Below are 15,356 nucleotides of genomic sequence, written 5' to 3' on the forward strand. Positions count from 1 at the left end.
CTCTCCCCAGACTTGCCCTCTGCCAGTCTGCCTTGGCTAAGGCCATCATGGCCTGAGGTGGATGGTGAGGTTTGGAGCGATCTCCTGCTGTAATGTTTTAATCTCCATATCCAGTCCTGTTGCTCGCAGTGAGCGTCACGACTCACACTCAGCTCTGCGGGACGTCTGTACGATGACCAAGGAAGGTTATGCCGAGGATTACTTTATTATTTTGGGGAAGGGTCCAGATGTAGTATTTTCATGAAGGGGGTTGAATGGTTGGGCAATGTAATGGTCGGCCGGGTGGTCTCTGGGGAATGGGCAGAGGGTGCAGGCAGGGGCTGTGGGTGAGGAACCCCAGTCCCTCCGGATGTCTACATTCTGACAGGTTGCACCCTCTGTCCGCCTGTACGTGTCTCCTGTGACTATTTCACGAGTTGCCCTCACTGCCCAGGGAGGAGTGGGAGTGGCTGCAGAGACTGAACAGTCTAGAGGAGCCTGAGCTTGCCGACCCGTGCGAGGGGAGCACCGAGGGAATGTTCCAGAAGGAGCTCAGAGCCGCCATCCCGGAGCTGATGAAGCTCATCGCCGTTCCCCTGCAACAGGTAGCTCGCACATCATGGCACCGGCAGCAACCCCTGCCGACCCCTGACCCTGCTGCCCCCGACCCTGGTGCCCCCTGACCCGATCACACCTTGACCCCGCCACCCGCTGACCCTGCCACCCAGTGACCCTACCTCCCCTTCACTCTGCCACCCCCGCACCCTGACCCTGCCGCCCCCTGACCCTGCCGCCCCCTGACCCTGCCGCCCCCTGACCCTGCCGCCCCCTGACCCTGCCGCCCCCTGACCCTGCCGCCCCCTGACCCTGCCGCCCCCTGACCCTGCCGCCCCCTGACCCTGCCGGCCCCTGACCCAGCCACCCCCCGACCCGGCACCACCGACTCAGTCTCCTCCCCAGTGAAGGGGTTCCATCTGTGCAGCCAGGAGGTGCTGGGGTTTGTGAACGACCTATCCTCGTCTTTCCCCTCCCACCCCCCAGATGCATTGCCCCCCTGGTACGTCGCCCCTGCTCTCCCTGCATCCCGCCTGGGCCCAGTGCCGGGTATGGGCTCACTGCCGTCCATCGACCCAGCGCACCCCATTGCCCCCTTGGATCCGTATACGGGGGTGAGCTGACCACTGTGTCCCTCCCTCAGGTGAAGGAGTACCGTCTGTACAGCCAGGAGGTGCTGGAGTTTGCGGATGACCTGTCCTTCCTCCTACTGCTGCCCCCGTCGGAGGAGGTGTGCACGGCGCCAGGGCAGGTCACCCCCTGCCCCCGCTCGGGCCTGCTCACCATGCCCCTGCAGAGCTTCGAGCTGGGTGAGTGAACGGCAGCCACACACTCCCACCCCACCGACCCTTGCACCCCATACTGACCAGCAAAGTGTGTCAGAGTGTGCGCGTGTATATGTGTGTGAGTGTGTGTATTTGTCTGTGTGTGTGTTTGTGTGTATCTGTCTGTGTGTCACTCTGTGTGTGTGTTTCTTTGTGCTCGTGTGAATCTGTGTGTGTGTGTGTGTGTGTTGGTGGGGAGGCGGGGTGTGTGTGTGTGTAGTTTGTGTAGATGTATGTGTGGGTGTGTGCGGTTTGCATATGTGTGGTGTGTGTGTGTGGTGTGTATGTGTGTGTGTGCCCGTGTGGGCCATGTGTGTGGGTGTGTGTGGTTTGTGTAGGGGTATGTGTGGGTGCGTGTGGTTTGCGTAGGTGTATGTGTGGTGTGTGTGTGAGTGGTGTGTCTGTGTGCCCGTGTGGGCCATGTGTGTGGGTGCGAGTGTGTGTGCGTGTGCGTCGACAGCACCCAGGCAGCGATGGGGTGCTCCCTGTACGGGTTGTCGTGCAACACCCACAGAGGCGACCTCAGCCTCTCCACCTCCCTTCCCCCACCTACAAACTTGCTCGAGATCAGCAGGCTGGTGGTGTGGCCAGAGTTCGGGGTCAGTGAGTGGTGGACGCTCGGGGTTAGTGATCTGGGGAGCTGTGGGTCAGTGGCCGGAGCTGTGGGTTAGTGGTCTGGGAATGTGTGACTGGAGCTGTGGGTCAGTTTGCTGGCAGTGGCAGGAGCTTCCCTCTCCGCCCCGTGCCTGCCCAGACTAGGGGCTCTCACAGTCGTGCTGTGCCGCTCACTCTTGGCACAGATGCTGTGGACACTGCAGCCACCCCAGTGCTTCCAGCATGCGACACCCTTTCTCTCTCCAGTTCACTGCTATTCACGGGGCAGCGGTTGGTACAGACGTGTGCCTTGCTTTTCCCCGCAGGGAGCTGAGACTACCTCCCTCAGCCCCTGCTAGCAGTGAGAAATAGTTTAAAACCTCAGGCGCCAAAGCAGCACTAAAGTCATCAGACAGTAATGAGTGTCAGCTTGGTTTAGTCATAAACATTGTGGCTTCTGAGTCACCGTGCTGTGGATCCAGTCCCACAGAAGCTGGCTCCAACCAGGGAGGACGAAAGCCTTGCGTCTCGCAGCCCTGTGGAGAGGGGCCTGGCTCAGCCCCCCCCCCCCCCCCAGCTCCGGTGCTGCCCCCTTGCTGCCCGTGGTCACTAGCCCTGTGGGCCAGTGGTCGGCTGGCTGGGACTTTGCCCTGTTGTTGCTGGTGAGGAGGGATCCTTACAGTGGGCTCAGCTGCTGTTCCTTCTCCCAACATTTTCACGTAGTGTTCTCAGGAACACAGAACACCTTTAAGTTGCTTTTGGGAAAGAGTCGGAGAGTATCAAACAGGGCACAGACACAGGCCCTTCAGCCCAACACGTCCCTGCTGACCAAGATGCTCCAATTAAGCTAGTCCCATTTGTCCCATATCCCTCTAAACCTTTCCTGTCCAATACCTGTCCAAAGGTGTTTTAAATGCTGTTACAGTACCTGCCTCAACAACCTCCTCTGGCAGCTCGTTCCATATACCCACCCCCCTTCGGTGTGAAAATGTTGCCCCTGAGGTTCCTGTTAAATCTTTCCCCTCTCATCTTAAACCTATGTCTTCTGGTTCTTGATTCCACTGTGTTGCGTAAAAGACTGATTCCGCATGATTTTAATCACCTTTATAAATCACCCCTCAGCCATCTGCATGCCCAGCCTGCCCAACCTCTCCCTATTGCTCGGGCCCTCGAGTCCTGGCACCACCATCCTTGTTGAAACTGTTTGATGTGCTCTGCCTGTTGACCAGTGCCTTGCTGCCTGCCTCCGTTTGTCAGTGGGAATCCTGGCCAGGTACATCAGAGCCCCGAAACTCCCACTCCCCTCCCACCTCAATGTTCAGAGGCAGCACAGGAAAAGGGAAAATATTCCAGTGGTGTGTGATCCGTGCCCAGCGACCACAACAGACAAGTATGTGTGGGTTTCCGGTGGGATGCATTGATGTTCACTGACAACACCAGCAGGATTGCCTGGGTCTGCCAAGCCTTGATTACAACTCTCTTCCTGGAAATAGTTTAGTGAATAGTTATTGTGATCAATAAGTGATGAATCGAGCGATGTGCAGTGCTGCTGCGAGGCTGGGCAGCCGTGCAGTTATTGCGGAGTGGATGTTGAGCCTCCATCCACTGCCCATCTCCGGCCCTCCGTGACCATTCCTGTCCAGGGCCCTTGTTCCCTCAGGTTCCATCTCCCCACAGTAACTGGGCTCGAGATGGTGCTTTTGCCCAGCGCCTTGAATGACCTGCTCTCGGGAACAGCTTCATCCATCTCCCTCTCCGAGTATCCCATCCACTCTCCCCCTTCCTCCTGCTCATGCTGGGCTGAACTCCCTCGCCCCTGTACCCCATGGTGTGGAGACAGTCCTGGGCCCCTCGCCCCGCTGGGACTCACGCACCATTCCTGCCGTTCCCTGCTCCTTTCCACAGATCCACGCACGGAGACACCCTGACCTCTGATCCCGACCTTCCACCCCTCTGTGTCGTACCCGCTGCTGCCTTCCCCATCCCCTCTGCTGCCACCCGGTATTAAAAACTCTGCCTGACATTCCCACGCCAGCCAATCTCAGCACAAACTACAGCAAAACTCTTTGCTGCAGGGGATGGCAACCTATAGCCTTTGACATTTCCACTCTGGGGTAAAAAAAGCTCTGACTGTCTACCCTATCCATGCCTTTGCTAATTTGATAATCTTCTATGAAGTCTCTCCTCAACCTCCAACGTTCGAGAGAAAACAATCGAAGCCTGTGCATTCTCTCCTCACAGTTAATACCCCCTAATCCAGGCATCATTCTGCTCCCTTTCCAAAGCCTCCACACCCTTCCTGTACAGGAGCAACCAGAACTGCAGCCTAACCAAAGTCCTGTACAGCTGCATCATGACATCCTGATTCTCATACTTGGTGCCCTGACTGCCGAAGGCAAGCATATCGTACGCCTTCTTTAGCACCCCATCTACTTATGTTGCCACTTTCAGGGCGTAAGCAGGTGGACAGAGAGGCGCTAAAAGTAATTGGTAGTGGATTGGAGGGATGGTGAGGGAGGTGTTCACAGCCATGGATTGAGGATCTGAGAGGGCAGAACCTGCATCACATCTGTCAGTGCCAGGCCAGAGCCACGTGTTGCAGGCTGTGGACCCACCGATGAGGATGGGCTCGGGATTATTTTCAACCGGTCAGCATCGATGGCGATGGGCCGGGCGGCCTCCCCTCGTATTGCGTGCTCACTGTGGTTTTGTACACGCCTGGTGTTGACAAATCACTCCGTGCCGTGTGGTCACGGATCCCCGGCACTGGGCCTTTCCCAGGGGCCACAGAGATAAAGTCGAGGCACTGCAGCTTGGAACTGTACATTTGCTCTACTCCCCTGGGCCTTCCTTGTCAGTGTGGGAATGTATTTAAAGAAAATAGCATTTCTGTCGATAGATACATAGAAAATAGGTGCGGGAGTAGGCCATTCGGCCCTTCGAGCCAACACCTCCATTCAATGTGATCATGGCTGATCATCCACAATCAATACCCCGTTTCTGCCTTCTCCCCATATCCCTTGATTCTGCTAGCCCGAAGAGCTCTATCGAACTCTCTTTTGAATGCATCCAGTGAATTGGCCACCGCTGCCTCCACTGCCTTCTGAGGCAGAGAAATCCACAAATTCACAACTCCCTGGGTGAAAAAGTGTTTCCTCGTCTCAGTTCTAAATGGCCTACCCCTTATTCTTAAACTGTGGCCCCTGGTTCTGGATTCGGATCAACACTTCCTGTTGTTCTGTATATTGATTTTGGAAAAAAAACGCTGCCACTTACGGCTGTGATTTTTGGCCATCTTACTCAGAGTCCCCTTCCGCTGCGCAGGACAAGAGGAATTTTCCCATCGATGAAAAATAAAAGAGTTATCAGTGTTTAAAAAGTGTTGAGATTCTCTCTCTTGTCAATCACGCCATGAAGGCCATGCCCCTTTTGGTGGGAGGTGGGGAGGACTATAAAACCCAGAAGTGTGGGCGTGGCTCAGTCTCTGCAAGATGGAGGAGGGAGAGGTCACGACTCGCTGTCTTTAGTGGCTTTGCACCCTGCTTGAAATGGTATGAAACTGCACTTGAATTTGGTGGCCTTGCATCCTGCTTGAAGTGGTAAGAAACTGCACTTAAATTTGGTGGCCTTGCACCCTGCTTGAAATAGAATTTCAAGGAATAGCCGCGAGTCAACTGCCAGCCCACCAGCCGTGAGTGAGTGAGCTGCCAGCACAACAGGCTTGGGTGACGGAGCCGCCAGCCCAAGAATCCATTCAGCCCACAATGTCCATACTAGCCCTCTGGAAACCAGTTCCATCAGCCCACAACACCCATACCAGCGCTCCAGAAAGCGCCCCCCCCTCCCCACTGGCCTCCAATATTGGAATTGGTGGAGAGGTGGAATATTGTGTTGGGGGACCCGTGTGATGCGGGGACCCAACAGATCTCACTTAGTCTAGTAATTTTATATGTTTCTATAAGATATCCTCTCATCCTTCTAAATTCCAGTGAATACAAGCCCAGACGATCCATTCTTTCATCATATGACAGTTCTGCCATTCCGGGAATTAGCCTTGTGAACCTACGCTGTACTCCCTCAATAGCAAGAATGTCCTTCCTCAAATTAGGAGACCAAAACTGCACACAATACTCCAGGTGTGGTCTCACCAGGGCCCTATACAACTGCAGAAGGACCTCTTTGCTCCTATACTCAACTCCTCTCGTTATGAAGGCCAACATGCCATCAGCTTTCTTCACTGTCTGCTGTATCTGCATGCTTACTTTGTTGAGACCCTGTAACTTGTATCGACCACACTTTGAGAAGACGATGACAGAGGTGCTTATTGGGTTTTTTTTTGTCTGAAGACAATTTGTAAGATTTTTTACAACCACAGCAAGGACAACTTGAGTGGTGACCAACATGCAGTGTTGCTGCTGGGACCGAACCCAGATCCATGTGTGATTCTGTGTCTTCTTCCTCCCTCAGTTCACTTCCTCAGCTACGACAAGCCGTTCATCAGCCTATACTGCCAGCTGTCGGCTCTGCTGGAGCTGGATCTACTGTTGTCCCAGCAGGCGCTGCGCGAGGCTTTCTCCGATTCCGAGGTGGTGGCAGCCAAGCAGAGGCACCAGCAGGTCCAGGATTTCACCCAGGTGAGCTACTGGGCCACAGGCGATACTGCTGGAGTGGGCAGGGGGGCACAATGTGGCCAGAGCTGGGGGGGGTCAGAGGGCAGCAGCTTGGTTTGAACCACCAGCTGAATACTACAAAGCTCACAGGGCGGCATGGTGGTGTAGTGGTGGAGCTACTGCCTCACAGCGCCAGAGACCCGGGTTCGATCCTGACTACGGCCGCTCGTCTGTACAGAGTTTTATGTTCTCCACGTGACCTGCATGGGTTTTCTCCAAGATCTTCGCTTTCCTCACACACTCTATAGACGACGGATTTGTAGGTTACCCAGTAAATGGTTTGATATAAATGTAAATTGTCCCCAGTGTGTGTAGGATAGTGTTAATGTGCGGGGATCGCTGGTCGGTGCAGACTCGGTGGGCCGAAGGGCCTGTTTCTAGGCTGTTTCTCTAAATTAAACTAAACTAATGAACTTTGAGAGAAAACTTACTGATGCTGTAAAATCACACAGTAAAAGTTCCTTGGGAATATAAATAGGAAGAGGGTGAGTGTGGTGACCATAGGTCCTCTAGAGAATCAGGCTGAGCAATTAATAACAAAGATAATGTTTTTGTATCAGTTGTCACGGTGGAAGAGTTTGCTAATATCCCTCAATATCATCATTGGCTTGGTATAAGTGTAAATTGTCCCTAGTGTGTGTAGAATAGTGTTAGTGTGCGGGGATCGCTGGTCAGTGCAGACTCGGTGGGCAGAAGGGCCTGTTTCCGCGCTGTATCTAAACTAAACTAAACTAAATCAGACAGGGCTAATTTCACATAGCGTGGTAGAACTTACAAAAATCCCCAGCATCGGAGAAACAGAGTGCACTGGAGGTGGACCTGTTGCCAAGTCACCCGACGAACTGCAGGCGAGGTTTGGAACCGAAACGGCTGCAGAGATAGTGGGCCCATTGTTGACATTTTCCACAATTCACCAAAGTCCAGGAGGGAACCGGAGATGGAAAGCGGCCAATTTGAGGCAGGAAGTCCGGGCCCGTTAGTGTATCACTGATGTCGGATGGACACTGCCGTCAACAGTCAAAGGTGAAAAGGCCAATCGTTAAATAAAGCTGGAGATACTTCAATCTGGTCAAAGGGGTTTTATGAAGGGTGAATCATGTTTGACAACTTTGCTCAAAGGATTCAACAGGCAGAGTTGGCCGAGGGAACACTGCAGATGTAGTGTACTTAGATTTACAAAAGGCATTGTGCCACATAAGAGGCTGGTATCAGAGGGAATCTGTTAGAACAGGGCCAGAGTCCTGTATGAAACTATATAGAGATTGTGAACTAGTTGTCTCATGGAAAACAGTGTTGGGATAAATGTGCTCTTTGAAACAAGTGGTCTGTGACAGAGAACAGTATTGGGGATCAGTGCTGGGACCTCTGCCCTCTGTGATATGGTTCAATGATTCGGACAAAGGTGGAGGAGGGATGATTAGTATGTATATTGTAATATAAATGTACTTACTGGAAAAGACTTAATGAAAAAGACTGTGATCATCCACCTTATCAATGCCTCTCATGATTTTATAACCCCCTGGAGGGTCACCCCTCAGCCTCCTGGGCTCCAAGAATTGTTAGCAGTTTTTGAAATGGAGGTGGATAAACATCTGAACAATTAAAGTGTAGAAAAGCGTTATGGAGAGGAGTTGAGGCCACGTCGATCACCGTGACCACATTGAATGTTGGGACAGGCTGGGGGGGGGGGGGTGTCTAGTGACCCACTGTACCTCCTGTTTCCTTGTGTTGGTGAGGAATCGCCACAGTGCCACGGTCCCCGCTCAGCTGGAAGTACTGGTCGCACCCAGGTGCCGTCATCCTTCTCGGGAGCCGATCCCGCACAACCCGAGCCGCCTTTCCTCGACACCCTTCATCTCCCTCCAGGACGCATGGAAGCGTCTCCTGTACGGGCTCCTCATCCACACCCAGCACTTCCTCGCCCTGGTCCACCGTCCGGACTATAAGTGGCGGTCAGTGTTGCCTTTCGGTCGTGAGAAGGCTCCACAGTGGGGGTCCCTCTACGCTGGGATTATCCCCCTCTACATCGGGGACATAGATACATAGATACATAGAAAATAGGTGCAGGAGTAGGCCATTCGGCCCTTCGAGCCTGCACTGCCATTCAATATGATCATGGCTGATCATCCAACTCAGTATCCCGTACCTGCCTTCTCTCCATACCCCCTGATCCCTTTAGCCACAAGGGCCACATCTAACTCCCTCTTAAATATAGCCAATGAACTGGCCTCAACTACCATCTGTGGCAGAGAGTTCCAGAGATTCACCACTCTCTGTGTGAAAAATGTTTTTCTCATCTCGGTCTTAAAGGATTTCCCTTCTATCCTTAAGCTGTGACCCCTTGTCCTGGACTTCCCCAACATCGGGAACAATGTTCCTGCATCTAGACCTGGGGTGGAGGGTACAGCACCGAGGAATCCCTTGCAACCTGTTACTCTCGCGGTTCATAGACTCGCCAGCCGCCTACCACTGTTGCGGGCTGCAAGAGTCTGTGTACCACGTGTATATGGAGTGTGTGAGGTTGCAGTCCCTGTTCCAATATCTAAAGGGGCTGCCCCTTGCTTTCTGGCTGAATTTCTCACCCACCATCCTCATCTTTGGACACCCTGTGCGTAGAGGAGAGGGTAGGGCTGAAGATGTCCTGGTTGGGTTGCTCCTAGGCCTAGCCAAGCTGGCCATCCGCGAGTCATGGCGCCAGGCGGAAGAGGGCTCAGCCCGAGCCAGCGGCATGCCCCTGTTCCGGGGTTACATCCGTGCCCGGGTGGTTTTGGAAAGGGACTACTCGCTGTCCACAGGACCCATGGGGGATGTCCGGGGCAGTTGGGCAACGCGTGTGGTGGAGGGTATCCTCAATAACGATGGGGAAATAGTTATATAATATTTAAGAATATTTGTTTATTTCGTATTATGGTGATGTGTATTTCTTGTAAATAGTTAATTTAAATTATTTTTTGGTAAAAGTAAAAGGAGGTGGCACGGTGGTGCAGCGGTAGAGTTGTTGCAACACCAGCGACCCTGGTTCGATCCTGACTACGGGTGCTGTCTGTATGCAGCTTGTACGTTCAACCCATGACCCTGCGGGTTTTCTCCAAGATCTTCAATTTCCTCCCACACGCCAAAGACATACAGGTCTGGGCCGAAGGGCCTGTTTCAGCGCTGTATCTCTAAACTATCGGAGCAGCATCGAACCTGCCCAGACTTCACTCAATGGACCAGTGCTGTTAAACTTCATTCACATTCAGTCAGCACTTTGTTTACAGATTGTAACATTCTGAGATGACACAACCCTTCAAATCCCTGCTTACTTTTAAAAGACCTTGTTTATTATAGTTCTGAAGGCGGAGGATTCCACAGGGGAAAATTCCACACTTCTTATGCCACTTTGAAGCAAGGATTTAGAAAGCCAGAGCGCATCTTGCACAGCCTTGGGTCTGACTGGTTGTCTGACCCATCCCCTACTGGAGCCCCCCGTGCTGGCCACAGGGTGTGTGTGACAGGAGCAAGGCCAGGAGCTGGGTGAAAGCCGCCTCTGTCTCCTGTATGCCAGAGTCTGTCGTAACAGGAGCTTGGACTGTCTCGGTGGCCACAGCCTGTCCATCATCCCACCAGAGTTGGCAACTGACCGCCATTCCCCAAGCACGTCTGTTCCAGCAAATAAACCCATGTGTGCTGCTCAGTCCCGTGTCCACTGTAACATCCGTGTCCTGTAGTGGGTCATGTATGTGGGCCGTGTCCACTGTAACATCCGTGTCCTGTGGTGGGTCATGTATGTGAGCCACACAAGGTACGTCTCAGCCCGGTTTACCTGATCACAGACTGGTTCATGCGTGCTCTGAGCTAAGAGTGACTCCATGCCAGCACCAACGGCCCCAACTGGGCTGTCCTAGCTGTGCACTGCTCAGGTCTGTGATCTGACTCCAGGCGGCTGGGGAGAGGGGTCGTGGCCAGGGGGGGGAGGTTATGGGATGATCTTTGTTCAGAGAACACCTCCTTACCTGATGGTCTCCCTCCAATGTTTCAGAGAATGGAGGAGGTTTGGCGAGAGGTGCGGTGGATCATGGATGTGCTGCAGTACGCCAGGTACAAGCAGCCCTCTGGGGGAGTCCCGCTGCGATGGCTGCTGGATTTTAGCGGTGATGGAGGGAAGGAGGAACCGCGATCTCCGGCCAGCCCCGGTTACCTGCCCTCGCCAAGACCCTCGCCAGAGACCAGGCACCGACATCTCAGTCCACAGGCAGGTAAGATGTAACACAAGCCCGGACACTGGGTCTGTCCTTCATTACGTATCAGCACTGCGGACAGCAGCAGCTCTGTTTACTTGCTCCGGTATGATTCGCCCCAACCTGCCCTGATCCCTGTCCTGAAGGGAATTGTTGCACTGAGGACGGCCCAGTGATGCAGCGGGTAGAGCTGCTGCCTCACAGCGCCAGAGGCACGGGTTTGATTACAACTACAGCTGCTGTCAGTACGGAGTTTGTACGTTCTCCCTGTGACAGCGTGGGTTTTCTCAGGGGGCTCGGTTTCCTCCCAAACTCCAAAGACGTGCAGGTTTATAAGTCAATTGGCTACTGTAAATTGTCCCTAGTGTATGGGAAAGAACTAGTGTACGGGGTGATCATTGGTTGGCTCAGATACGATGGGCCGAAGGGCCTGTCTCCACGCTGTATCTCTAAACTAAAGTCAGAAGAAGGGTCTCGACCTGAAACGTCACCCATTCCTTCTCTCCAGAGATGCTGCCTGCCCCGCTGAGTTACTCCAGCATTTTGTGTCTACCTTAAACTAAACTCCATCAGTGCCATTACAGAATGACCCAGGTTTCTCCAAGTTGTAGAGTCAGCAGTTGACTTTATCAGAGTAGTGAGCACAAAGATCTCTCTCTGCTCCATCAGCTCCAGTGTCATTTGTTGATGGGACAACATCCGTACCTGCAATTAAACCGTCCTATCACCAGCTGGAGCGCGGTCCTGACCTCCGATCTACCCTAGTGGAGACCTTTCAACTATCTTTGATCGAACTTTATCATCTTACAATAAACACCATACCATTTATTCTGTATCTGAACGCTGAGGACAACTTAATGGTGATCGTGTATAGTTGTTTCTTAGACTGGATAGCACGAAACAAGAAAGCTCTTCACTTTACATCGGTACACATGATAATAATAAACTCAATGAGAAATTAAGTTAAACCGCCCCCCGTCCTGTTCGCCGCGGCAGTGTTGAAGGGATCTGCTTCCATTCCAGGTTCGCCTGCGGCCGGTGATGAAGGTTGGTCAGAGGTACTTGTGTCCACGGCGAGTGCTCGTGATTGCAGAGCTCAGAGCCCCAAGGAGTTGGACCTCATCCCCTCCTCCACTGGTACCAGCAGCCAGAGACCCGGCCACAAGCTGCAGGAGGGTCCCCCTGATGTTCTCGGTGCCCGCGGGCAGTGCCAGGGCAGTGGGCACCAGCGGCCTGCCCCCCAGCCGCTCTACGACAGCGACTTTGTTCTCCCCAGTAGACAACTGGAGCTACTGCACATCACAGAGAAGAGGCAAGCCTACTGTGTCCGCACCAGTGGCCTCGACATCCCACCCCAACCCTTCCACATCCAGAGACAGTGCTGCCCTCACCCTGAATCCCTGCATGAGTGCCCAGCAGAACCGTCAACAAGTGCCCCGGGAGTGGGCAGGCGATGGCTGGACACGACCCACAGCCTGGGCACCTCGCCTCCGTCCGGCTGTCCGGCCCAAACACCCGACCCCAGCGGGCAGATGGACCAGCCACTGGAGAAAGGGGCACGGGAGCAAGGCCTGGACTCTGTCAGGTTGAACGTTTATCCCCAGTACCAGACGGGGCTGTCCAAGGAGATGAGTGTGCAGGTGAGTGTGTCCAGGTGAGTGTGCAGTTGAGTGTGTGTTCCTGTGAGTGTGCAGGTTAGTCTGTGGATTAGTGCGTCCAGGTGAGTCTGTCCAGGTTAGTGAGTGTTTCCAAGTGAGTTTGCAGGTGAATGTGTCCACGTGAGTGTGTGCAGATGAGTGTCCAGGTGTGTGCAGGTGAGTGTGCAAGTAAGTGTGTCCAGGGATGTGTGTCGGTGAATCCGTCGGTTCCGGATACAGGGAGTGGTCAGTGGTTGGTGCGGCCCCACCCTCAGTCCATCTCCTCCATTGTACACCTTCAATCCCTCTCCTCCCTCAATCCACCCCACACCCTGCCTCACCCCCTCAGTCCCTGCCACTCCCCACCCCCACCCCATTCCTGCCTCACCCACTCACAGTCCCAGCATCCACACACCCTGCCTCACCCACCTGTCCCAGCCTCACCCCCTTGGTCCCAGCACCCACACACCCTACCTCAATGCTGGTACTGAGTTCCTGTGGACTCTCCGTTCTGTGACTTTAACCTCACGGACACAGTGTCTAGGGTCCTGACCTCTGTACCTCTGGTCCCAACCTTTCACCTGTCACCTTTGCCACTCTGAGTCTGAGCCGGGCATTCCAGTTGCCAGTGTTTGTGGGTTGAGGGGTGGGCTCGGATGCCAGTGCACCAGTGTTTGTGGGTTGAGGGGTGGGCTCGGATGCCAGTGCGCCAGTGTTTGTGGGTTGAGGGGTGGGCTTGGATGCCAGTGCGCCAGTGTTTGTGGGTTGAGGGGTGGGCTTGGATGCCAGTGCACCAGTGTTTGTGGGTTGAGGGGTGGGCTTGGATGCCAGTGCGCCAGTGTTTGTGGGTTGAGGGGTGGGCTTGGATGCCAGTGCACCAGTGTTTGTGGGTTGAGGGGTGGGCTTGGATGCCAGTGCGCCAGTGTTTGTGGGTTGAGGGGTGGGCTCGGATGCCTGGGCTTTGTATAGCGGTGCTGACCTTCCTGAACAAACGAAGACCCCCCCTCGTCCATCGTCCGCCCCTCCCGTGAGTAACCGCCGTGTTCTCTCCTCTTCCAGCTGTGTGTGAGCGACAGCACATGTGCACGAGAGATAGTCGCATCGGTGATCAGGAAAACCAACGAGGCTGTGAGGAGAATGAGTGGCAGGACTGAGGCCCGGCTGTACCCAGAGGACCAGGTGCAAGACTTTGGCCTGGTTCTGTCCATGGACAACTGTGACCAGTGGCTGCGGGATGACTTTGTGCCCCTGACCCTGCACCACCCCTGGACCAAGGGGCGTTTGTGTGTCCGCATCAGGGACTGTTCCCCATTGCTCACTCAGCAGGGGAAGGCAACCACTGTGTGAGTCGGAGGGAGCCACATCACCACTCTGCTCCCACACTGGCCGCACCGACTAACCAAAGCCCCGTCAGCACGGCTCACACACGCTAAGGGCACGTCTGCAACATACCCCCTGATATTACCAAAGAGCGAGACTGTGCTAACTTGCAGCGTGACGAGAGGGCCACGGATTGTTTCCGGGGTTTGTGCCGGGAGTTTCTGTGGTGAAGCTGGAAGGAGGGAGAGTGTTGTCGATCTGTAGAGTCGGTCTGTACATCCTCACACTTTAATCAACACCTTGGACCTTTTCAAACCAGGAGTGAGGAATCCACTCAGTGGAACATCTCCAACATGGGTCTGTACGGACTGAGCCCACACAACTAATGATCCAACCCCAAAAGCTGAAAGCATGATCATCTCTTTGAATGGACTTTGAATGCCCAGAGTGGCATTAGCCTATACTATTTATATTTTATATGAAGGGGGCAGTTTTTTTGTTCGTGTTGGGGAGTGGTGGTGTGTGTGCACACACTTGTCTACACTGGCCCTCACTGGGATCATGTCCTTGCAGTAACTTGTGATCTCCATCTGCAGCTTCCTCTCTCTCCTCGTGGCCTAGAGGGCATCCATGCAGAGGAGGAGAGTGGAGAACATCCCATCTCCAGCAAACTACAGCTGCACTCTGGTGCCGATCTCGGCTGGGGTATTAGTGTGTGTATGTGTATGGCCCCGGGAGCAGGCACCATGTTTGCCAGTCATTGAACCGTGAACGGAGGAAGGAGCAGCAGGTTTTGGTGCGTCAGTGTCTTGTGAGCAGCAGAGTTGGGGAGGAGGCAGAGAGAGGACTAGTTCAATTTATCTGTGGTAAAGTGGGGCTCTCCTGACTGATGTTCTCTCCTTGCAGACTGACTGCCTGCCGCCCACCTGTTCTAACTTCCTGCAGCTCATTATATATCCCTCAGGAGGTGAGCTAAGGAGAATGAAGGAGCAACCCAGAGCAAAGTGAGCTCTGGGGTTAACACAGTACTTCTCTCCTCATTTAATGTGTGAACGTCAGGGGCACCACAGTCTGAACAAAGACAGGAGTTTCTTGATATCTCTTGTCTCAGCCCAGAGCTCTATCAGAGCCACACTCAAATCCTCCTTAGATGGGGCTAGTCACAAAACCGTACAGCACAACAGGCCCTTCGGCCCACAATGTCTGTGTGTCGAACATGATGCCATGACCAACTCTTATCTGCCTGCACATGATCCATATCCCTCCATTCCTTGCATATCCATGTGTCTATACATAACCCTCTTAAATGCCACTATTGTATCGGCCTCCACCACCATCGCTGGCAGTGCGTTCCAGGCAACCACCACCCTATGTGTTAAAGAAACTTACCACCCACATCTCCTTTAAATGTTGGCCCTCTCACCTTAAAGCCCCCCTATGCCCTCTAGTATTTGACATTTCCATCCTGGGATTGTGAGTCTGTCATTTCATAATTTTATAAACCTCTATCAGGTCTCCCTGCAACCTCCAGAGAAACCTTCCAAAGAAAACAATCCA

At 53.7% G+C, this 15,356-nt stretch overlaps 1 protein-coding gene across 2 annotated transcripts in view; it reads left to right on the forward strand.

The window, feature by feature from the left end:
- The window catches only part of LOC116985759 (ankyrin repeat and fibronectin type-III domain-containing protein 1-like), a 156,106-nt gene extending 141,034 nt beyond the window's left edge, over window positions 1–15,072 (forward strand). For both annotated transcript variants that reach the window (XM_033040725.1, XM_033040726.1), the window contains 6 exons: window positions 434–584; window positions 1,178–1,343; window positions 6,420–6,586; window positions 10,644–10,860; window positions 11,866–12,482; window positions 13,539–15,072. In XM_033040725.1, the coding sequence (XP_032896616.1) occupies window positions 434–584; window positions 1,178–1,343; window positions 6,420–6,586; window positions 10,644–10,860; window positions 11,866–12,482; window positions 13,539–13,826 (1,606 nt within the window). In that variant the 3' untranslated portion in view covers window positions 13,827–15,072. The remainder of the gene's footprint in view (window positions 1–433; window positions 585–1,177; window positions 1,344–6,419; window positions 6,587–10,643; window positions 10,861–11,865; window positions 12,483–13,538) is intronic.
- The last annotated feature ends 284 nt before the right edge of the window (window positions 15,073–15,356 follow it).

The sequence above is a fragment of the Amblyraja radiata genome, chromosome 22 (assembly GCF_010909765.2).
Source record: "Amblyraja radiata isolate CabotCenter1 chromosome 22, sAmbRad1.1.pri, whole genome shotgun sequence".
Classification (NCBI taxonomy): Eukaryota; Metazoa; Chordata; class Chondrichthyes; order Rajiformes; family Rajidae; genus Amblyraja; species Amblyraja radiata.